The sequence below is a fragment of the Camelina sativa genome, chromosome 14, assembly GCF_000633955.1.
Source record: "Camelina sativa cultivar DH55 chromosome 14, Cs, whole genome shotgun sequence".
Classification (NCBI taxonomy): Eukaryota; Viridiplantae; Streptophyta; class Magnoliopsida; order Brassicales; family Brassicaceae; genus Camelina; species Camelina sativa.
This window is the reverse complement of record NC_025698.1, coordinates 31,530,911-31,553,771: the sequence shown is the minus strand read 5'-3', so window position 1 is coordinate 31,553,771 and position 22,861 is coordinate 31,530,911. Positions and strand designations below refer to the sequence as shown.

At 39.5% G+C, this 22,861-nt stretch overlaps 4 protein-coding genes, 1 long non-coding RNA gene and 1 pseudogene across 7 annotated transcripts in view; 5 read left to right on the top strand and 1 right to left on the bottom strand.

The window, feature by feature from the left end:
• Positions 6,319 to 13,044, top strand: LOC104743057 (annotated as a pseudogene).
• On the top strand, positions 13,339 to 15,928 carry LOC104743055 (nucleolar protein 56-like). The gene is made up of 8 exons (XM_010464178.2): positions 13,339 to 13,599; positions 13,889 to 14,103; positions 14,201 to 14,358; positions 14,440 to 14,627; positions 14,713 to 14,965; positions 15,051 to 15,199; positions 15,290 to 15,424; positions 15,512 to 15,928. Exons 1-8 carry the CDS (start codon positions 13,395 to 13,397, stop codon positions 15,772 to 15,774), a joined length of 1,566 nt encoding a protein of 521 aa, XP_010462480.1. The 5' UTR covers positions 13,339 to 13,394; the 3' UTR covers positions 15,775 to 15,928.
• LOC104744196 lies at positions 17,294 to 18,492 on the top strand. Its single transcript, XM_010465206.1, has 4 exons — positions 17,294 to 17,407; positions 17,545 to 17,878; positions 18,105 to 18,188; positions 18,284 to 18,492. Exons 1-4 carry the CDS (start codon positions 17,306 to 17,308, stop codon positions 18,490 to 18,492), a joined length of 729 nt encoding a protein of 242 aa, XP_010463508.1. The 5' UTR covers positions 17,294 to 17,305.
• LOC104743052 (mitochondrial import receptor subunit TOM34) lies at positions 18,961 to 20,578 on the top strand. The gene is made up of 3 exons (XM_010464176.2): positions 18,961 to 19,321; positions 19,523 to 19,711; positions 19,838 to 20,578. Exons 1-3 carry the CDS (start codon positions 19,130 to 19,132, stop codon positions 20,276 to 20,278), a joined length of 822 nt encoding a protein of 273 aa, XP_010462478.1. The 5' UTR covers positions 18,961 to 19,129; the 3' UTR covers positions 20,279 to 20,578.
• On the bottom strand, positions 20,374 to 22,426 carry LOC104743053. 3 transcript variants are annotated; one of them, XR_760603.2, is made up of 7 exons: positions 22,301 to 22,426; positions 22,042 to 22,166; positions 21,905 to 21,961; positions 21,530 to 21,606; positions 21,365 to 21,452; positions 21,097 to 21,162; positions 20,374 to 21,015 (listed from the first exon to the last, which is right to left on the bottom strand). It is a non-coding gene; the product is annotated as an uncharacterized LOC104743053 (long non-coding RNA). The 3 variants fall into 3 exon arrangements; XR_760604.2 differs by having other exon boundaries at positions 20,374 to 20,926; XR_002034979.1 differs by having other exon boundaries at positions 20,374 to 21,162.
• LOC104743054 (uncharacterized protein At4g15545-like) overlaps positions 22,573 to 22,861 on the top strand; it is a 2,464-nt gene continuing 2,175 nt past the window's right edge. Inside the window, exon 1 of the mRNA XM_010464177.2 lies at positions 22,573 to 22,861. This exon is cut by the window's right edge and continues 13 nt beyond it. Within this exon, the coding sequence (XP_010462479.1) occupies positions 22,664 to 22,861 (198 nt within the window). The 5' untranslated portion in view covers positions 22,573 to 22,663.

Genomic DNA, 22,861 nt, shown 5'->3' with positions numbered 1-22,861 from the left:
GTTTCAGATCGGTCGATCCCATTCCGAGACCAATCGATCCCCACCCTTGCCAACACCACTCCAACACCAGATCCGAGATCACCGGTTTTTGTTTCTTTTCCTTTCTTTTTCTTTTTCATTTTTCTTATTTTCTTTGTGGGATTCATTGTTTTCTTGGTTTTCCTTTCACACCGGGACAGTGTGAAGTAAGTTCGGGGGAGGGATGTCTCCAAGTTACTAATATCGTTTTCTTTGGTTGTTTCTTTTGTTTGAGTTAGTTTGTCGTGTCTAAAAAAAAAACGAAAAAAATTTGGGAAACTATGATCATTTCTAGGAATATTTTGCTTTGAACTAACACTCTTATGATTACTTTTGTACCTCTGATTTGGGATGAAGCTTGTAATGAACATGAGCAGACTCAACACGCCCCAAAAGACCCTCACCGAAGAGGACAAGAAGTTGATCCTGCGTTGTCTCTAGCTTTTAAAGGACTTAACCGGATTTAAATTCTTGCCTTGGGACTTGGTATACATCGAACAAGACTCCTCCCTTAAGCGATACAAGACATGCATCTCCTCACAAAGTATGCTTCCCCTCACTCTTCCCTTCATTACTCATAAAAAAAAAAGAAAAAAAACGAAAAGAAGAAGAAGAAGAGGATATAGGTAATAAAGAAGTGAACCGAGGGTTGTGCGTAAACCCGTGCATCCTTCGGAATTCATGGAAACCTGTCCAACGAAAAGAGCAAAGGATTGATAAAAAAAAATACAACGATACCCTAGAAAATTAGGGAAAAATCAATCCTTTGGAAGTGAGAAAAGAGAGAGGAAATGGAGCATATGAAGGAAGTCTTGGGCATTAAAAGGTTGAAGGAGTCAAAAAGTTCAATGATCGATACTCCCATGGTAAGACCGCACCTTTTTACTAATCTGATGTAGAGAGACAACAATGGGAATGCTAAAGGTTCTTTAAGGTTGTGGAGTTCAGAGTAGGGAGTGTTGATCCTAATCATGGGCAGAGTACAGAAAGTAGTTCTTGATTTGATGTGATGAAGAGTGCAAAGAAGAGGTTCCCAAGAATATGTGAGTTTCCACTTTCAAACCTTTTCACTGATCTTGAGTTTTTGTCTGTTCTTGCTTGAGGACAAGCAAAGATTCAAGTCCGGGAGAATTGATGTGTCTGTATTTTATAGGATTTTACCCATAGTTTTGGTATTTGTTTTGAGTCTTTTATTGAGTCCAAGTGTGCTTTTAGAGTCTTTTTAGTCTTTTGTGAGTCTGTACAGGTTCTAGGCTACTTTGGAAGGAAACTGAGTGTTTTGGGGATGAAGACAAGCATCTGGAGCCATTTTGGTGAAGACTGATCGCACTAGCAAGCAGATGGAGCGAACACAGAAAAAGCATCCTGGATCGGCTGATCCACATTCGGATTGACCGATCCCGTGCCCGACGCAACTTTTCCTTTTTTTGTTTTAAACCGACTTTTAGGGTTTTATTTTGATATTTAAGTTAGAGGCACGGCCTCCAGAGACATAAGCTTTATTTTTCTGAGACTATTTTGTATTGAGAGCAAAGGGAGAAGATCTCTAATCATTCTTGACACTTTGGAGAAGATTTCTAAACCTTATTTTCTATTCTTTTGCAATTCAATTATGTTTTCTTCATCTTTGATTTGTTGTTTCTGTTTCTCCATGTCTGAGTAGTTTCTCTATTGGGTTTCAGGTTTCAAAGGGGAATTATGATTTTCTATACATAGGTTGTTAGATTTGGGGTTGATCTATTTTGTTCTTCATCTATTGTTGTTCTTAACGCTTAAACTAGATTAGCTACCTAGTTTATGATCATAGGTTTAATTCTTCTAGGCATCAAAAGTGTTGTTTAATTGCTTGAAAGAACATAGGTGAGCAAGGTGATCCTTAGCCAACGAAAGTTGAAGTTGAGGCACCTTGTGAACAGATCAAACTTGAACCTTTATTGCTTGCTTGGTTTGCTAGGTCCAAACGACGGTTTAGGGTTTAGTGAATTCATTGCATAGATAGTTAACGTTGCGAAAGTAGGTTAGCTTTACAACCGTGATTTGAGTTCTAGAACGGTGTTTAATGCATCCCCATCTTCCACCTTAGTCCGAGAATTATATCCCCATAGATTCCCTGCACCCAATATTTCCTTTTTGAATTTAAAACAACTTATTTACTTTCTGTTTTTGATTAGTTACTTGAAACACAAATTTCCTTTTTTCTGTCTTAGCTATATTCGATCTACATAATTTCATAGTGCAATTGTTTGGTCTTTGTGGATTCGACCCTAAAGTGCTACGACGACACCACTAGATCGTGGTTGAGTGTGCTTTGGGTTATTGATTTAACTCTAGATCACAGAACCGAGAATTGCTTCAAGAATTTGGTTATTAGGTCCTTGATACTGTCTATCGACCCAGATGGAAGCCGTGAGAACCAACTTAGAGCGGTGCCTGTTAGATGTTCGGCAAAGACTTGACATGCTCTGGCATCATATTCTGCCGGGCTGAATTGCAGGGGGCCGAGAGAGACCCCAAATGTATGTAGGAAATCTCGCGGGTCTGTAGTATCGTCATAGTAGCCTAGTCTTGGCTTGACCGGTCGCCGTACTGGAGTGGTCACGAGTCTCCTGGAGAACGGCGTTCTCTCCGTTGCTTCCAGCACGAGGTCTACCTCTGGTGCCTTGCTTGTCACTTTTTGGAATATCGCTTCCATCTCTTGCATTTTCTCTCTGATTTCCTTTAACTCTGCATCCTTTCCCCCACTAGTTTGTTCGCCGACGTGTACGATGGGATTACGCTCAAACTCATTAGTCCGCTCATGAGGTCTCACCATCGTCCCAAGCGAGAGGAGGTTTGCCGGGTTTTGTTGAGTTGTATGGAGATGGTTGATTTCCTCCTGAGAACTGACTTGCGCTCCGGTAAGTGCATCTAGACGTGTGTTGGTTCGTTGTTCCTACTGGTCAAGGCGCATTAGTATCCCGCGTAACAGCTCGTCTATGCTAGAGACATGCTGACTATTGAGCAAGGTGAGCTGCGCAGGATTTTGCGTCGCTTCTGTGTTCGCCGGGCTTGTTAGGTTCGTCGCGATGACGAACGTTTCCGGGCTTTTGGCTGCGACAGCTTTCCTTGGAGCGTCCGGGGTTGGAAGGATTGCTGGCTCCGTCTGATCTGTTCCTGGAGTTATCGTTCCACCCGACGACCCGATCCCTTTGTTTCCTTCTTTAGCGGTTCCGGTCATCTCGTCTACTCTTCGCAGGTCCGTATTCTAAGTTCTTAAAGAAAATTTCGACTTGGCTCCCCCTACCTGGTGCGCCAAATTGTTGATGTTGATATCAGTCACAATTAAATATTTATAGCTCGATAAAAAGGATGTCGAATCTCTCTTTCATAACTCGGTGTCGGGGCACAATAATTTGGACTATAACGATAGATNGAATTTGGTTATTAGGTCCTTGATACTGTCTATCGACCCAGATGGAAGCCGTGAGAACCAACTTAGAGCGGTGCCTGTTAGATGTTCGGCAAAGACTTGACATGCTCTGGCATCATATTCTGCCGGGCTGAATTGCAGGGGGCCGAGAGAGACCCCAAATGTATGTAGGAAATCTCGCGGGTCTGTAGTATCGTCATAGTAGCCTAGTCTTGGCTTGACCGGTCGCCGTACTGGAGTGGTCACGAGTCTCCTGGAGAACGGCGTTCTCTCCGTTGCTTCCAGCACGAGGTCTACCTCTGGTGCCTTGCTTGTCACTTTTTGGAATATCGCTTCCATCTCTTGCATTTTCTCTCTGATTTCCTTTAACTCTGCATCCTTTCCCCCACTAGTTTGTTCGCCGACGTGTACGATGGGATTACGCTCAAACTCATTAGTCCGCTCATGAGGTCTCACCATCGTCCCAAGCGAGAGGAGGTTTGCCGGGTTTTGTTGAGTTGTATGGAGATGGTTGATTTCCTCCTGAGAACTGACTTGCGCTCCGGTAAGTGCATCTAGACGTGTGTTGGTTCGTTGTTCCTACTGGTCAAGGCGCATTAGTATCCCGCGTAACAGCTCGTCTATGCTAGAGACATGCTGACTATTGAGCAAGGTGAGCTGCGCAGGATTTTGCGTCGCTTCTGTGTTCGCCGGGCTTGTTAGGTTCGTCGCGATGACGAACGTTTCCGGGCTTTTGGCTGCGACAGCTTTCCTTGGAGCGTCCGGGGTTGGAAGGATTGCTGGCTCCGTCTGATCTGTTCCTGGAGTTATCGTTCCACCCGACGACCCGATCCCTTTGTTTCCTTCTTTAGCGGTTCCGGTCATCTCGTCTACTCTTCGCAGGTCCGTATTCTAAGTTCTTAAAGAAAATTTCGACTTGGCTCCCCCTACCTGGTGCGCCAAATTGTTGATGTTGATATCAGTCACAATTAAATATTTATAGCTCGATAAAAAGGATGTCGAATCTCTCTTTCATAACTCGGTGTCGGGGCACAATAATTTGGACTATAACGATAGATAATAGAACGAGTGAAAGGAAATTAAGGTGGACGAGCTTGTGGCTCGTCGACTCGCGTTTTGGACGAGATGCTTAATTAATTACTCGTGGTTTCTGTAGCGTTCTGCTCTTCTTTTCTTCCTCCCCTTTGCTAAGCGTCGTACGCTCATATTTATAGAAAGCCGTGTCGGTTCGTCACTTAAAAAGGCCGAAATACCCCTCTCTCCTTTTAAGTGTTTATTTGAGCTTTGGGAGATTTTTCCTGGACTGCGCCTTGGGAAATTTTTCCTGGAGTGGACCTTGGGAGATTTTTCCTGGACTGGGCCTTGTGTTGGGAGAGGAACCCCTAACAGGGACTATGCTTAAAAAAACCTTAATGTAATCAATTGAAAAGTAAGATAGATATGATTATGCTATGATAACAAAAAATTAGGTGCTTCTGTATTCCTAAAATAATCCAAGCTTGTACGTATCTTGGAACATGACGAAGAAAAGGGAAAAAAAAACTTTTTGATAAATATCACTTGGATTATTATGGATTTTGCCACTTTTCACTCCAATTATTCTAACTTTACCATTTTTAAAAAATATTTTAGATTTGCAACTTTTGGTCACTTTGAAATCTATACATTTGTGAATTTGTTTGGCTAAAATACATACTTCATAACAAATACGAAACTCTAAAAAAAAAATGGAACAAAAAAGAAAATCAAACATAATGTGTAAAATTGTATTTTAAAATCTTGAAAAACTAAAATGGCAAAATCCACAGAAGAATTTGAACCTATAACCAACAAAAAATCTTTAATTCATCTATAACCATTCTAACAATTAAAAGGTTATATAGTCTGTATTTTGTATATTAATGGCTAAATTATCCCTACCACCACCTCCTTTCACCACAACCCACTACCACCACCAGCCACCGCCCACTGCCGGTCGTCTGATTCCGGCCAACTCCTCCGGCCACCTCCAGCCACCACCCACCGCCGCTCATCAGATTTTGGCCAACTCCTCAAGCCACCTCCGGCCACCACCTCCGACCACCACCGGCCACCGCCAGCCACCTCCGGCCACCTCTCCTCCGGCCACCATTATCCTCCACTAACACCACCACCACCATAACACCAAAATTGTCATTTTCCCTACCCTCCTCCTATTTTTCTAATTTATTTGAATACTATGCTATATCCTTAATTAGTTTATTGATTTTGGTTATACACCAAATTGACCCAAATCCACAAATGCCACTAAAAAAAAGGGCTTCTTTCATAAGTTAACTCATTACTTTTATTCAATAATAATAATTACCAAGTTTGAGTGGTCGTGATGGACCTCGATCGCACTATCTATGAATGAATTCATCATGTCCTGAAGTTAAAGTATACTGACTCTTCTTCACTAGCAACTTGGTCGTTGGAAATGTAATCATGAGTGTTATAATTATTAAGATAGATCACTTTAAAGAATGGGTTCCAGAGACTTCCAGTACTAGTACGAAATGCATAGTTGCCAAATAATCCATTTAAGACGTCGTCCCAAGTTGATAATTGACGACGACTTTAAATTTCGTTTATAGTCAGTCAATCTTACGTACACTAGTGTTGATCAAACTAAAGTTATCTTGGCTATGATTGGTGAGATTGCATAGTAAGTCTTCCCTCATAGTAGTAAGTCTTCTCCTCTCTCTGCTAATAGTGTTGGAGAGAAATTTATAGCTAGAAAAGAAAAGGACATTTATTTGATATAGTATATGGGTGAAGAAGAAAGAAATATCCAACTGCGTACTGTATATGTATTGAAAAACATAAACAATAATCATAGCCATTGACATCTCAACCAACTAGCTCTAAGACAAAATGTATCTCTATATATAAACACTCTTAGCTAGTAGTCCTGTGTTTTTGAACCAAAGTGTTTATAAAACCTCCTTCACCTGACTGTCTAGCTTTTTGGACATCTTGATCTTTAGTCTTCTCCGTTGTTGAGAGATGCTCAGGCTACCGAGCTCTTCGTTTCTGCTCCTGACCCTCTGGTTCTTCTTGTGTTGTTTCCGTTTGGTCCACGTGCTGGTTCGAGCCCAAAACCGAACCGTACCCACTACTCATCCGGACGAAGGTTTGTCTTTTAACAGTTGACAAAAAAAGTTTAATCATCGTCATGTCATCGATCGATTCGATTTTGTGGATTATGTAATATAGCTACTTCTTTGTAAAAAAAAAATCAACTGCAAACATATAAAATGCTGCTTGTCAAAAGTAAATTAATAACATGCTGAAGAAAAATTCATCCTCTATATATTAATTTAATATACAGTATAGTATACTATATAATGACTCTTTTAGTTCAGTTAATGTGTAAACTCAATTAATTAACAGAGAGTTGTTTAGTTAAGCCTTAAATTTAATTAAGCGCGTACGTCAATAGATTAAGGGGCTCATAATCCCAATAATAATCAAATTCAAAATAATAAATAATCGACCGTTGTGTGGTTGTGAATAAATTAAACAGCGCGAGCTTTAAACTCCATCTTTGCGGCTTGGAAGATACACGAGCGGAGTAAATGGAACATCAGCGGCGAACTTTGCACCGGGGCCGCCATCGACGCCAGTGTCCTCGACACCAACACTGCATACAATCCTCTCATCAAATGCGACTGTAGTTTCGAAAACTCCACAATCTGCCGCATAAACAACATGTACGACTCTGATCCCCTTATTATAGTATATTTGTTTTTGCTGCACCCCATGTGTTCGACGAAATCTCCCACTGGGAATTAATGCTTCATTCAAGTCATTTTCCATATACTATGTTGTTTGTCTTCTTCACAGCAAGGTTTATGCGTTAGATGTTAAAGGACCTATACCTCAAGAGCTCTGGACTTTGACATTCCTCACCAATCTGTACGTATTTTTGAATCATACAACAACCCACTTACCCAATTAGGTTAATATATTTGTAAACTCTATTAATTTGATCCAATATGGTCATTTCAAAATCACATCTTTCAGGAACCTAGCTCAAAATTTTCTCACAGGCTCACTGCCTCCTGCAATTGGAAACCTGACTCGAATGCAGTGGATGTAATACCTCTTCTTCCTTTTTCTTCGTTTTTGGTGATTAATTTTCTACACTTTCTTGTCTCTCACGCTCTCACATATAGGACTTTTGGGATCAATGCCTTGTCTGGCCCTCTTCCTAAAGAAATCGGTTTGCTTACAGATTTAAGATTACTGTAAGCTTCTTATTTGTTCCAATTCGAATATGTCTTCACACTGCTGCTTTTGGAGGTTTTGATGGTTCCTTATACCTTATATACTCTATTTTGTTTTTTCTGCAGTAGTATTGGTTCAAATAACTTTTCCGGTTCTATACCAGCTGAGATTGGGAGTTGTACCAAACTACAGCAAATGTTAGTCTGTCTGTCAGTTCTACAAGTGCTATGTATTTATTTCCTGTCTATAATTGTGTGTTCACCGACCACAAAAGTCTTGCGCAATTAGTTTTAAAGAATTTCTTACATCTTTTCAGGTACGTAGATAGTTCTGGACTCAGCGGGGGAATACCTTTATCGTTTGCTAATTTTTTGGATCTGGAACAAGCGTAAGATATATTGAATTCAAATATTTTTTTTTATTTTTTTTTGTAATCTATTTATTACTTTACATTTTAATTTTTTCCTTGGCGTGATTGATGCCCTTGATGTTGTGCCAGTTGGATTATGGATCTGGAACTTACAGGTCAGATACCAGACTTTATAGGAAACTGGACTAGACTTACTACCTTGTAAGAAAATTTCATTTCTACCGAGTTATATTATGGACGTGTTCCATTGCTCTTGTATATATGTTTATTTCTATATTCCACGTATTCATATTTTATATGTTGGAGGCTTGGTGATATATCCAATGGAGGCTCTTCTTTTGATTTCATCAAAGACATGAAGAATCTAAGTACACTGTAATGCAGCTTTGATTCCAACTTCTGCTCCAATTTATGTTCAGATAAATGTACTGTTGAACTGTTTCTCCCTCCTCCGTGTATTTAGAAATTATGATATCTGTTGCAGAGTATTAAGGAACAACAATCTCACTGGGACAATACCGTCTACTATTGGAGGATACTCAAGTTTGAAACAAGTGTAAGTACATATGTCATTGTATCTTCACATGTTCTGAAAGCTGTTTCAGGGTCTTTTCTGTAAAAAGACTGAGATGATTTGTGAAAGTCAATGAGATGATTCCGTATTCTTCCTCATTCATTGTTATGAACCTCTTTATTGCTTGAGAATTAAGAAAGATGTAAAAGCTTAGCTCCCTCTTAACCCTAATTCTCTCTTAGAGATTAAGGTTAATTCTTGGGGCTTCCTCTCTTATTAATCAAGAGAGAACCTTATATAGGTTTTCATACAACTTAAATCATAACCCTAATGCATAAAGGAAAATACTTAAACCAAATTCATAAAGTAAACCACCAAAACTAATTAATTAAAATGTCCTAACCATACTCTAATCTACCTAACCATGATCACGTATCATTCATTAGTAACCAGGATTAGTTTAATGTTTAACCGTTTAATTCATGTTTGTTTTTCCAGTGATTTGAGCTTCAACAAACTACAAGGACCAATTCCGGCTTCACTTTTCAACTTAAGTGAACTTGCTCTCTTGTAAGATGATATGTTGTCTGTATATTTTGGGATATTATCTAAGGTTGCTGTTGTTTATTTTGGGTATCACCTCCTTAACATTGCTAATTGGACTTTCTCTCTTGTAAGATGTTATGTTGTTACCCGATAATTTTTATAAAGAATTGTTGTTTTCATATATATTAGGTTTCTGGGAAATAACACGTTGAATGGATCCTTGCCCACTCAAAAGCGGCAGTCTCTGAGCACTGTGTGAGTAACTAAACCTTTATAATTGCTTCATCTTCAAAAGCCACAACGTAGATAGACAGTTTGTTAACAGATCCTCGACTTCGTAAACTGTTTACTGGGCACTTATTTAACTCGAATAAGGTTCCACTCTTGGTGGGTGACAGAGATCACTTTACAAGAAAATAAGAAAACTGTTTTTGGACATATAATATATTTGATAGATCCTAATTATCGTTCTTTTATGCTTGCAGAGATGTGTCGTACAATAATTTGTCCGGAAGTCTTCCTTCATGGGTCAGCTTACCAAACATGAAAGTGTCAGTAAACAATAACAATAGCTTTTCCCAACTTATTATTCAAAATGTTCCTACAATCTTTGAAATTTTCCCACATGCATAGCCTTCTTCATATCCAGCGTCAAGCCTTCTTTTTGTTGGAAATATTTATAATAATCACTTGTTAGGGAATAACAAACAGAAGTGTATGTTGTATGTGCAGCAATCTTGTTGCTAACAACTTCACGTTGGAAGGTCTAGACAACAGGTAATTTCTTAATATGTCCTTGTTGGTGCTTGAAATTTCAATACGTTTCTATTTTTTTTAATCTTTTTTTTTCCTGCAAAAGGATGCAAGTATATCCCCGACTTATCATTTTTTTATTTTTGTTAAAAGAGTTTTATCAGGACTAAATTGCCTGCAGAAGAACTTCCCCTGCAATCGAGGCAAAGGAATCTGTAAGTGTAACAAAAAGATATCCTCATAACTTTTTGTTCTCCATGTGGAGTGAGCAAACATATAAAAAGTGCTTTTAAGACTTTCGCTATTGACTGGTGTCTAGATTTTAACTTTTCGATCAACTGCGGAGGCCCAGAGAAAAGGTCTGTTAGCGGTGCACTATTTGAGAAGGAGGACGGGGATCTTGGACCAGCTTCGTTTGTCGTGAGTGCTGCTAAGAGATGGGCAGCCAGTAGTGTAGGAAATTTTGCCGGAAGTAGCAATAATGTATACATAGCTAATTCACAAGCACAATTTACCAACACTATGGACCCAGAGCTCTTTCAGTCAGCAAGACTTTCTGCATCTTCCCTAAGGTATTATGGGTTGGGGCTAGAAAATGGAGGCTACACCATAAGACTTCAGTTTGCCGAAATACAAATTGTAGGTTCTAACAGTTGGAAAGGTACTGGAAGACGACGTTTTGACATTTATGTCCAGGTCTGCACTACTTGATCGGCTTTCTGCTATACAAATTAACTTTTTGGTTTACTAATTTTCTCCCGAATTGTAGGTTCTGATAAATTCTGAGATGTAGCTCTGTTTTTCCCAGGGAAGACTTGTTGAAAAGGATTTTGATGTACGCAGAACAGCTGGTGACTCTACTCTTCGAGCAGTTCAGAGAGAATATAAAGCAAATGTATCAGAAAATCACCTCGAAATTCATCTTTTTTGGGCTGGAAAAGGAACATGCTGTATTCCTATCCAAGGGGCTTATGGGACATTAATATCGGCCGTCAGTGCCACACCAGGTAACGCCTAACTGTCAAAAATGGTACAATCTTTTTTTTTCCCCTGATTTTTACTAAATCCTGTTACTAGTTAGTGCCTAAGTGTCACATATTCCTGTTCAGATTTCACACCAACTGTGGGTAATAGGCCACCATCAAAGGGAAAGAGCAGGACTGGTACTATTGTGGGTGTCATTGTTGGCGTTGGACTTTTGAGCATCTTTGCGGGTGTGGTTATCTTCATCATTCGTAAAAGAAGAAAGCCGTACACAGATGATGAAGGTATAGATGTAATAAGGACATAAAACAAGCCCTTGAGCTGAAGAATTTTAGCTCTCTGATTAAAAATTAAAGTTGAATATCATCTCTTATATTGGTTGATTTTAAGTACTCAACTGTTTCTGGCAGAGATACTTAGTATGGACGTAAAGCCATACACCTTTACTTACTCGGAACTTAAAAGTGCAACGCAAGATTTCAATCCCTCAAACAAGCTTGGAGAAGGAGGGTTTGGGGCTGTATATAAGGTAAGTCCCTTACCGAAACAAACGAAATAGCTGTATATTATTCTGAGATACTAGGAAAAAAGGGTAAATGTAATACCTTTTTAATATGTTTTGTTTTGAATAACACATTCAACAGGGAAACCTAAATGATGGACGAGAGGTCGCGGTGAAGCAGTTATCAGTTGGATCACGGCAAGGAAAGGGACAATTTGTTGCAGAAATTGTAGCAATTTCTGCAGTTCTACATCGTAACCTAGTAAAACTTTACGGATGCTGCTTTGAAGGAGATCATCGTTTGCTCGTATATGAGTACCTCCCTAAGGGAAGTCTCGATCAGGCATTATTTGGTACTGAGCAGAAACATGACTTGACTATTTCTGCTTCTGCCAAGCTAAAGTACTCATTATGCCATTGGGTTGGATGTTGCAGGGGATAAGACTTTACATCTTGATTGGCCAACCCGTTATGAGATATGTCTGGGAGTAGCCAGAGGTCTAGTTTATCTCCACGAGGAGGCGAGTGTTCGAATAATACACAGAGATGTGAAGGCCAGCAACATTTTACTTGACTCTGAACTGGTCCCAAAAGTTTCTGATTTTGGGCTTGCAAAACTGTATGATGACAAGAAAACCCATATTAGTACCCGAGTGGCAGGGACAATGTAAGTAACCCATAGACCCTGACCTTTGGGTTGCGACACAATTATGGATATGTAACACATGTTAGTTGTACCAATGCAGTGGATATCTTGCGCCAGAGTATGCCATGCGTGGACATCTAACAGAGGAAACAGATGTGTATGCCTTTGGTGTTGTGGCTCTTGAGTTAGTGAGTGGAAGGAAAAACTCTGATGAAAACTTGGAGGAGGGAAAAAAATATCTTCTTGAATGGGTACGCCTTTACTTTTCATATGAGGGAAGTTGGAGATAGACATGAATATTTGTGTGTTTCTTGTATACAGGCATGGAATCTACGCGAGAAAAGCCGTGACACTGAACTAATTGATGATGAGCTAAAGGAATACAACATGGAAGAAGTGAAACGCATGATTGGCATTGCTCTGCTTTGCACTCAGTCATCTCATGCCTTGAGACCACCATGTCACGAGTGGTAGCCATGTTGACAGGAGATACTGAGGTCAATGATGCCACCTCAAAGCCAGGCTACCTAACCGACTGTACATTTGATGACACCACAAGCTCATCTTTCAGCAACTTTCAAACCAAAGAAACTAGCTTCTCCACGAGCTTTATAGCGCCTGGCCCCGGGATGTCACATAGTGACTGCGAATCTAAGCCAATGGTTGGATTCAAGATCAAGGAGGGAAGATGAAAATGTTTCCTATAGATATGTGATTGTTATGGAAGATGACAGTTTTCTTCCATATGTATTGGAGAAACAGATTTCACCTCCATTCAATATAATAATATTTTAAGAGCTCTGGGTTACCTAACTGACTGTAGTAGATTTGATGACACCACTAGCTTCTTCACGAGCTTTGTGACGCCTGGCCCCAGAGACAGCGACTCTAAAACAATATAATGCTTGGATTCAAGATCAAGGAGGGAAGATGAATTTGTCTCCTCTGCAGGTATAGCCTACAGATACGTTTGTTTAGATACATCAAGATGAGACAATCTATTGGAGAAACAGATTTCACATATAACTCAATAAGAATATTTTCGTAGCTCCGAATTCGTCTAATACTTTCTTGTTCTTGTTATTTCGTAGCTTCTGTCAAAAGTTTCGAAAATAGTATAAATAGTTCACATTGTTAAAAAAAAGTTAAAAATAATAAAAAAAAAAATCGACTAATACGATATTAATAATTTCTTAAAGCGGCCGTGATGGGCCGAGCAAAAATATTGGACTCTATAAGCTACGACAACTAAGAGACCGTGAAATGGGCCAGGCCCATTGAATTTGTTCACAGCAGCGCCATCAAACAAATGGAATTAAACCCTGAAACCCTAGTTTCGGCACATTGTATATTTATCTCGCTCAGTAGGTTGCTAGGGTTTTAGTTTCTTCTCCTCCAAAAATGACGATGTATGTGCAGTACGAATCTTCTTCAGGCTATGCCATCTTCGAGGTGCACGGACTAGATGAGATCGGGCAGAACACTGAGGCCGTTCGGACCTCCGTCTCTGACCTCAGTCGGTTTGGCCGCGTAGTTCAGCTCACAGCGTTTCACCCCTTCGAGTCTGCTCTCGATGCTCTCAACCAAATGAACGCCGTCTCAGAAGGTGACTCTTCATTACCCACTAACTTGTTCCTTGTTTTGTATCTTCATGTGTTGTGTTGAGTTTACCTTATTATATACACTGCTTGTTCTTCGATATAGAGCTAGAACAGAGACTGCTGAAAAAGTAAACCCTTAGATTTAAAACCTCGTAGCTCAAAACCCCCTGGATATTTATTGTAGAGAGCGCTTCAATTTATTGTTTTTTCATATTTTTGTTTGCGTCCTGATTTTGTTTCATTGTTTTGATTATATCATTGATCTCTGGAATCGGATTTATCTGATGTTGGTAGGTGTTATGACTGACGAGCTTAGAAGTTTCCTGGAGTTGAATCTTCCTAAAGTCAAGGAGGGAAAGAAACCCAAGTTCAGCTTAGGATTGGCTGAGCCTAAACTCGGTTCACATATTTTTGAAGCCACTAAAATCCCATGCCAGAGCAATGAGTTCGTACTTGAGCTTCTCAGAGGTGTACGCCAGCATTTTGATAGGTTCATCAAGGACCTAAAGGTGTGCTATCCTTCTTTGTATCTAAAGGCCTTCTTCTCTTGTCTTTTTGCTTGTTACCTATGGTTTGTGTTCTGATGAACATTTTCTATTTGTGTAGCCTGGTGATCTTGAAAAATCTCAGCTTGGGTTAGCTCATAGCTACAGCAGAGCCAAGGTGAAGTTCAATGTTAACCGAGTGGATAACATGGTTATTCAAGCTATTTTCCTCCTTGACACCCTTGACAAGGATATCAATTCCTTTGCCATGAGAGTCAGGTTTGTTTTGTGCTTTTCCCTTTCAGATTCTGTGTTGCAAATTACCTATTGGTAGATGAACTGTTTACAATGTTCTTACAGGGAATGGTATTCGTGGCACTTCCCCGAGCTAGTGAAGATAGTTAATGACAACTATCTTTACTCCCGTGTTTCAAAGATGATTGATGACAAGTCAAAGTTGACCGAAGACCACATCCCAATGCTTACTGAAGTCTTAGGGGATGAAGATAAGGCAAAGGAGGTCGTCGAAGCTGGAAAAGCTTCTATGGGTATATCACTTGGGCTGTGTTTTTTGATAGCAATGTTTTTCTAAAATTAATTGTTCTGAGACGGTTATTTCTTACCTATTGACAGGCCAGGATTTATCACCAGTTGACCTGATCAACGTACAGACCTTTGCTCAGAGAGTTATGGATCTTGCTGACTACAGGAAGAAGCTCTACGATTATCTTGTTACCAAGATGAGCGACATTGCCCCTAATTTGGCAGCTTTGATTGGAGAAATGGTTGGTGCTCGTTTGATTTCACATGCTGGAAGTCTGACTAACCTTGCTAAATGCCCATCATCCACCCTCCAGATTCTTGGAGCTGAGAAGGCGCTTTTCAGGTGCAATATCTGGCCCTGTCTTTTATTAATTTTCCCAAGTTTTCTTTTAGTGCTGCGTGTGACATGAACCGCTGTGGTGTTTCAGGGCACTTAAAACGCGTGGAAACACTCCCAAGTATGGGTTGATTTTCCATTCTTCCTTCATTGGCCGAGCCTCTGCTAAGAACAAGGGTCGTATCGCTCGTTATCTTGCTAACAAGTGCTCTATAGCATCCCGGATTGATTGTTTCGCTGGTAAAGTTCTGAAAACCCTGGAAAAGAGCTTTCGGTTGTGAGATATGCTGTTTAAGTTTTAAATTATGTACCCTGAAATGTCCTACGTAGATGGTGCAACTACTGCCTTTGGTGAGAAGCTTCGTGAACAAGTTGAGGAAAGGCTGGAATTTTATGACAAAGGCGTTGCCCCACGCAAGAATGTGGATGTAATGAAGGAAGTCATAGAGAATCTGCAAAAGAATGGTATTTCGTGTATAGCTTTTTTTTGGTTGAAAACAGAGTTCTCTTAGAGTGATGGTGGACTCAGTGTTTGATCTGTTCCTGGTTTAGATGATGAAGGGAAGGATGTCTCAGCAAAGAAAAGCAAGAAGAAGAAGGCAAAGGGTAAAGAAGAAGAAGAAGAAGAGGTGGTGGCGATGGAGGAGGACAAGTCAGAGAAAAAGAAGAAGAAAGAGAAGAGGAAGATGGAGACAGCAGAGGAGAATGAGAAATCAGAGAAGAAGAAAAAGAAGAGTAAAGCTGGAGGAGACGAGGAGACTGATGATGGCCACAGCACGAAGAAGAAGAAGAAGAAGTCAAAGAGCGCAGAGTAGGGATGCAAAACATAACAAACCCTGTATTGTATTTTTATTTTTGAGTAATGTCGGTTGCGTTTCGTTTTCTTAGTGAACTTTGGATAATTTTTGTTTTGGTCTGGAAACGATGCGAGATTTGGTAACATCATAATATTGTTTAGGTTTCACGATTCTGTTTCTGTTTTACATGCTTTAAGTTCTGCAATCACATGATTACTTCGTAAAATTATCTTTCCAAGTGCATACCAAAATATGCCATGCTATGGGAAAAGACTAAATGGTAAATTTAGTATGTTGGATGACGTTTACAACCCTGGAGTCTCCATTTTATAAAATACTACAACTGCTAATAAAAGACTATTAGAAGTTAAGAAAGTTTTGGAGGCTTGCAAACATGACTTGTCGATGGAGGTACCTAAAAAACTGTCGGAAGCCAAAACGGATCTGAGAAGCGGTGATTACGACAAAGCCGCTAGATCGATAATGCTTGCACTTGGCTACCCTTGGAGCTGTCGGTCCAATCTCCAAAGTGTCAAGTTTGATGAGTCTTTGTTTGAGGAGGCTTTGGAGCTATTTAGCCAAATCAATATATATGCCCAACTCTCTGATGCTGCTATGAGGATCATTGATCGCTTCTAATAACCTCCTATCTCTTTCTTTTTCTCTATGTACGAAACTCAACATTGACGCTTGCTTACCCCAATGAAAATGAAATGATTCCCTCTTTTTATTATACGACATCATGTGTTCTTATGTTTTTTTTTTAAATTAAATCATTTTTTGTTTTGTTTTAAATGCATGATTTCATTATGCTTAACATTCGATCATCTAGTAGTAAACGTGATGTTCTGTTCTTGAAAGTTGAAACTAATAAACTCATCTATCTTTAAGGACAAACGTGATGGGCCACGCATCACCAATTCCCCACCCAGTAACAGTTTAGTAATTAAATATACGGATTAGTCGCCACGAGTAATTTATTTACATCGGCCGTCATGCAAGGGAAGGTGGGGAGAGAGGAAGAGCGATAATAGAAGCAGTAAATAAATACAAGAAAAAATAAATTGAGCCATTAAAACTCACTAGGACGACAAAACGATGCGGGAAAGGAAGAGATAATAATGATACTACTGAATATTATTGACGTTTCGTTTTCCCAAAAAAAGAAAAAAAAGAAAGTGGCCTTTGGTATTTCTTTTGAACTTGTGAGGAAGAAAGCTACTCTTGCATATAAATATATGTCCGTCCATAGAAAGTAGAGAGATAGTGAGAGAGCCTCGTTTCTTGTTAATTATCTTCTTCAAAAAACCCTAATATATATAATCATATCATTTCCGTTGCTTACTATGGCAGATGAAACAACAGTAAGATGTGTTTTCGCTACCACTAATAAGGACACTCATCTCGCCATTCTATTGGATAAACGTGACTCTGTATTAGTTTTCAAAGGTTACATGATTACATCTGTTCTTATCTTTATATATTTATGGTCTTTTCTTTCTTATCGATATTTTGGTAAATTCGTTTTTGTGTCAAATGTCATGCATCTATGTTTAATCTTGATTTGCCTGTTATTTGCACAGAGAAATTTAGCAAGGACCACGAACGTTGTTTCCCAACTCTTGGGAAAATCATGGTTTCTGCCTTGAAGGTAAAACAATCTGTTTTTTTTTTTTTTTTTAATTCATATCATACCCCCACGTCTTTCTTTCTTTCTTTCTTTCTGTTGTTTCAAGAAAAAAGAAGAAAAACAACAACTTACGGATGGATCTTGGTTTTGTTTTATAGGTTAAGTCGGGAGGGCAAGTTTATCACTTGCCTGACTCGATGATTCTGAGTCAGGCTTTTCAGGCCATCGGTAACAAGGACTGGTTTCTATCTGTGGACGTCATGCCTGTTGAGGACAAGGCCGGTGAGCTGCCGATGACTAACACTGCTGCTTCTTCAAACCCTGCTCCGACTCTTCCTACTCTGATAACTCATGGACCAGAGGAGAAATCATCAAAAAAGAGGAAATCTAAAACTTCGGCTAACGAAAGTCGTAAGAAACCAGCTCTTGGGGTTGAGACGTCAAGTGGTAAAAGAGAGGTTGAACCTATTGCAACTGGTTCAATAGCAAAAGGTAACCTTCGTTTTTTTGTTTTCTCTAAATATATATATATACTGCTTTAAAATTTATTGGTCACGATTGACCAAGAGTATAATTCTTGCACATACGTTAGAACTTGTGGATGAGAGCCATAATACTGATGAATTCGTTTCCTTCAGATTTTGGTTGAAGTTAGTGATTCTCTTCATTTTAAGATGTTATTAGTTTTGGTATCTTTTAGTATTAACCGTTTGATTAGCTCCAACTGCTACAGAGAACCTTCCAACTGATGAAGCTGAGAACCAAGGTCGTGTTGATGCTACTTCTGAACCAATGCAAATCGGTAAATTTCACTTCCTGATTTGGTTGAATGAATAGACATTTTGTTCCCTTCTTAAGTATGTTTGTAACATGGGCGTTTTCTATAATAATGTGTAGAAACTGGGACTGGTACCAAGGAAATTGTTGAGAAAGCTGGTGAGGAAGCTAAGTCTGTGAAGCCTAAGAAGAAAAAGAAAGCAAAGGCACCAGCTAAAGAAGTTGCTTCTAGCTCACAGATCGTTGAGACTCCTCCTGCTGAAGTCACCAAAGAAGATCCTCTGGAGAATTTGGACAATGTTGTGAAGAAAATTGTGCAAGAGGCTTAAGTATTTTGCTCTGCTATATGAGTATTTTTGTTGTATCTTTTCTCTCCTTTTTTTTTTTTTCTCTGTCACTGAACATCAATGCTGTTTCCATGTTTAAGCAACTTATTTCCTGATTAGTGAGTGGATTGTTTTTGGTTCTAATTCTTGATTTCATTTATGCACCAACTAATAATCGTATTACCCTGCTCATCATTTTTTTTTTTTTTTATAAAACTAGAGATTCATTTTGAGAAATATTTCAAATTTTATTTAATTTTGTGTGTTATATGGATAAACGATTAAAAAAAACTCCTTTAGTTGGGCCTGAGTGAAATGTTAAATGGGCCATATATATCACCCACTTACCCAACAAGAGTGCCAGATGGCGGGACTATAAATTAATTTTTAATTATAAAAAATATATTTAAATACAATACCCGGTGGAAAAATGCCTAAATTAATAATATATCTAATTATTATTATTAATCAGATAGATAGATACAAGTCGCCATTGAAATCGAATCGAAGAAGAAGAAGAAGATTCATATTATTACGCTTCACTTCACCACCAATATTGGTTGCTCTTCCCTCTTTGGATCTCTCTCTTTCTTCTCTCCCTCTCTCTCACCAGCAGTTTAGTTGAATCTACGGACGGAGTATGGCATCGGTGGTGACGGCGACGGCGTCAAGCAAGGTGGAGAAAGGGCATCAGCTCTACAGAGACGGTAAGTACAGGGAGGCTCTTCTCTTCTACACGGAGGCTCTTACAGCTGCTAAGCCCAAACCCCAGAAGATCGCTCTTCACAGCAACCGCGCCGCTTGTTATTTGAAATTACACGACTTCAATAAGGTTTTTTTTTTTTTTTTAATTCTGTTTGAAACTTAGAAATGGTCAATTGAGATCCGTGCTAATGAATGACGTTGGAGCTTGTTTATTTGAAATGAATTCAAAGCTAATGATAATAACATGAATGTTAGAGAACAAATGCTAATGTTAGACTTTTTGAAATTGTGAAAGTTTATAAGTTGTGTGTTTGGATTCTTCCATCAGGCAGCAGAAGAATGCACTTGGGTGCTTGAGCTTGATCAGAAACACAGCGGAGCGTTGATGCTGAGGGCTCAGACTTTAGTCACCCTTAAGGACTACCAATCTGCTCTTTTTGATGTCACCAGGCTTTTGGAGTTGAACCCTGATTCTGAGGTTTATCTCAACCTCGAGTCTCGCTTGAGGACTCAGTTGGTATATCCTTTATAATACTCTCCCTCTCTCTTTTACCTTTTTTCTTTTTTCTTTACGGTATGGCTCATTTCAATTGTGTTTGGATTTTAAAAAGCGTTTCTTCTTGTGTTTCTTGGTCAAGGAAAGTCCCTTGCTCCAATTCCTGAATCTGAAGAAGAGTTTGAACAAGACCAAGAACAAGACGTTGAACAAGACACAGCAGAGAAGAAATATAGACAAGTTGAGCGGGCTCTCCATGAGAGAAGAGATAAGAGGTTTGACTCTGTAGTTGCCGTCACAAAAGATCTAGAGACTACTCTAAACAAGGTGGAAGTTGTAGCACCTAAAACACCAGAGGTTAGAGATCAGAACAGCAAGGAAGTGCCCTTGTCTGGAAAGCTGCAATCTAATGCGTGGCAAGCCATACCTAAGCCTAAGGGTCATTCCACACTCGATTACGCCCGTTGGGATTCAGTTCAAGATGATTCCAGCGAAGAAGATGACGATGACGACAGCGATGGCAGTAGTGAGTCTCCACCCCAGTACAGATTCCGTGTAAAAACCGTTGGGGTGCGTCCTGTGAAATGAATATAGTGTAGATAGGAAACATGGGATGGTTTCTTGCATATTGTTGCACAGAAGAGCTGGCAAAACAAAGCATTAGAGACAAAAGTGGACTAGTGTTACCAAAGCTGACTGGCCATGTTTTATATTGCCTCATCTGCAATTGGCTTCAGCGGTCACCATGCATGTATCAGTGTTCTTGTGTCTATTTTATACATGAAAAAATAGACAGTTTAGATAAGAGATACACAGTACAAAAGACCATCTTCAAATCAAATGGTGTGTTGTTTTATTTTTTAATGAAATCTTTCTTTCTTTGCCTCACACACTCATACAATTCCTACTTATTGTAATCGGTCCATGCCATTACCTATTCCTTCTCCCATCTCTCGCTTCTCTCTCTTGCCCTCCCTTTACAATGACCTTTGAAGACTGATTACCACCCACACAGTCCTTCGCAACAAGATCCATTGAGCCACATTTGAAACATCCATTCCCTGTAACCATTTTTTGCCGCCAAGTAAAGTTGAGCTAGCCTTGCAGCGTTCCATGTTTTGTCAAGGATTTCTACAGTTATTTCGTCTTTTCTGCCGGAACTGTGACCAAAGTTTGGATACACTCTTGACTGAAATCCACATGTATTCGTCTATCATTGATCAGAGCATTGTCCATCTGGAAAGCAACAACTTGGTATAATTTACAAATCTATGTCAACACTTCAAGTTGACATTTACCTTGAAGTAAGCTTGTTCACATGCATCCTGGTTTTTAAATTAAACTTTATAACAAAAAAATAAAAAAAAAATAAAAAAAATCGTAATTAACAAGAGATTTCTAGTCACCTATTTAAAGGCGCTAGCACAAAGTGTCACCTGTCTTGAAATCCCGGATTACATCAACCCTTGACCCTTCCATATTCAGACATGAAGATAAATACAACAACAGAAAATTGAGGTTTCCAAGCGAACACATATATAAAGGAAATTGTCGCTCCGATATGACCGTTCCGAAGCGTGAAAAAATGGTATGGAGGTCAACAACATCATGCATGAGACAAGAAGAAAAAGAACAAAATATCACAAACACAGATTTTATATATCAAGCACCTACCTTAACCTCAGTCACAGGACTCAGTAAACAGATGAACAACACATTGTCAGGAGGCTTTACCTCGGCCTGTGGGATATATATCTCCTATCTGCAACAGCAATACAAGCTCAGATATTTAAACATATTTGATACAACTACATGACAAACTGAATACGTGATGCTTACACTTTCAAGTACAACGGCACTACTAGAATGGGCAGCCTTTTCGCGGATAAACTCCTCCAGTTCCTGAGCACCAAGTTCTTCATCCATTTGAAACCCAATCATATTAAAGTCGCAAGTCATTTTTAAAAGAAAACAGACAAGTCACATGAGGACAGGACATAACACCACAAAAGTTGATCCACAGCACACTGATAGTCATTCATAAACATGGTAACTCAACCAAATTAATGACGAATGGGAAATAAAATGACAGTATAAACACACAACGAAGGAGTTGGCAAAGCAGCAAACTAGTGAACAAAGAGTAAGGGATTTAAAAGGTGAAGATGAAAAAAAAAAAAAACATCTTACTTGTAGACAGATTGGATCACTCACCTGTGCTGTGAAATCCTACAGTGTGGGAGAGGCAGGCACCGATTGTATCACTTGATCCTACCATATAAGCAAGTAAGTTGATACATAGTGAGTACTGAGTAGCATAGAAACGTTGGATAGGCAAAGCAGACACTTACTTGCAGAGGATGATAAAGGTCTTGCAGGTCAGAGAACATTTTATGGGAGTAGATCATCAATCACTACATCTCCAGCTCCCAAGACTCGTCACAATAAGAACTGACATGTTCCCTCCCTGCTGAACCTGAAACTCAAAATTGCAAGTGCGAACGCTTTACACTAAAGCTTATCTCATTCATCAACAAACCAGAGAACGTACTGTTGGAAAAGGGAAGAACAAATTAATAAGACAATGAAGAAGGATGAAGAGAGAAACACCTCAAAATGGAGATTTGTGAAACTTCTCCTCTTCGATTCTTTCAGAATCTTCTTCGACTATGTAGAGAGGTTTCAAAGTTGAGGAGTTTTATTTTTCTTCAGATTTTTGCTGTTGATCTCTCGGCGTTTAAATAAGCTGAGTTCTGTTTTTAATAAGAAAGTAAAAACATAGCTGAGGCTGAGGGGGTTTAAAAACACGAAACTTATAAAAAGTCAGGGACTCATAGTCAAATATAAGGAGCAGACAGACAGACAGCGACAAATGAAAGAAAGTAGGAATGTTCCAATAAAAAGACGCCACGTAGTTTTTAGTTGGGCAAAGCCGAAGAAGATCCCGAGGGCCCTTTTTGCGAGATCAGCAATATGTCTCAAAGCGGCGGTGACTTCAGCCTCCCCGACGAGATTCTCGCCGTGATTCCCACCGACCCTTATGATCAACTCGATCTCGCCAGGAAGATCACTTCCATGGCCATCGCTTCTAGGGTTTCAACTCTGGAATCCCAAGTCTCCGGCTTGAGACAGAAGCTTCTTGAGAAAGATGGGCTTGTCCTTGAACTTGAA

Coding starts and splice junctions, on each gene's coding strand:
- LOC104743055 (XM_010464178.2), top strand. CDS start 13,395: ATGACGATGTATGTGCAGTACGAATCTTCTTCAGGCTATGCCATCTTC. Junction 13,600..13,888: donor AATGAACGCCGTCTCAGAAG/GTGACTCTTCAT, acceptor TGATGTTGGTAG/GTGTTATGACTGACGAGCTT. Junction 15,425..15,511: donor AGAGAATCTGCAAAAGAATG/GTATTTCGTGTA, acceptor TTCCTGGTTTAG/ATGATGAAGGGAAGGATGTC.
- LOC104744196 (XM_010465206.1), top strand. CDS start 17,306: ATGTTTAATCTTGATTTGCCTGTTATTTGCACAGAGAAATTTAGCAAG. Junction 17,408..17,544: donor TCATGGTTTCTGCCTTGAAG/GTAAAACAATCT, acceptor TTTGTTTTATAG/GTTAAGTCGGGAGGGCAAGT. Junction 17,879..18,104: donor AACTGGTTCAATAGCAAAAG/GTAACCTTCGTT, acceptor CCGTTTGATTAG/CTCCAACTGCTACAGAGAAC.
- LOC104743052 (XM_010464176.2), top strand. CDS start 19,130: ATGGCATCGGTGGTGACGGCGACGGCGTCAAGCAAGGTGGAGAAAGGG. Junction 19,322..19,522: donor AATTACACGACTTCAATAAG/GTTTTTTTTTTT, acceptor TTCTTCCATCAG/GCAGCAGAAGAATGCACTTG. Junction 19,712..19,837: donor CTCGCTTGAGGACTCAGTTG/GTATATCCTTTA, acceptor GGTCAAGGAAAG/TCCCTTGCTCCAATTCCTGA.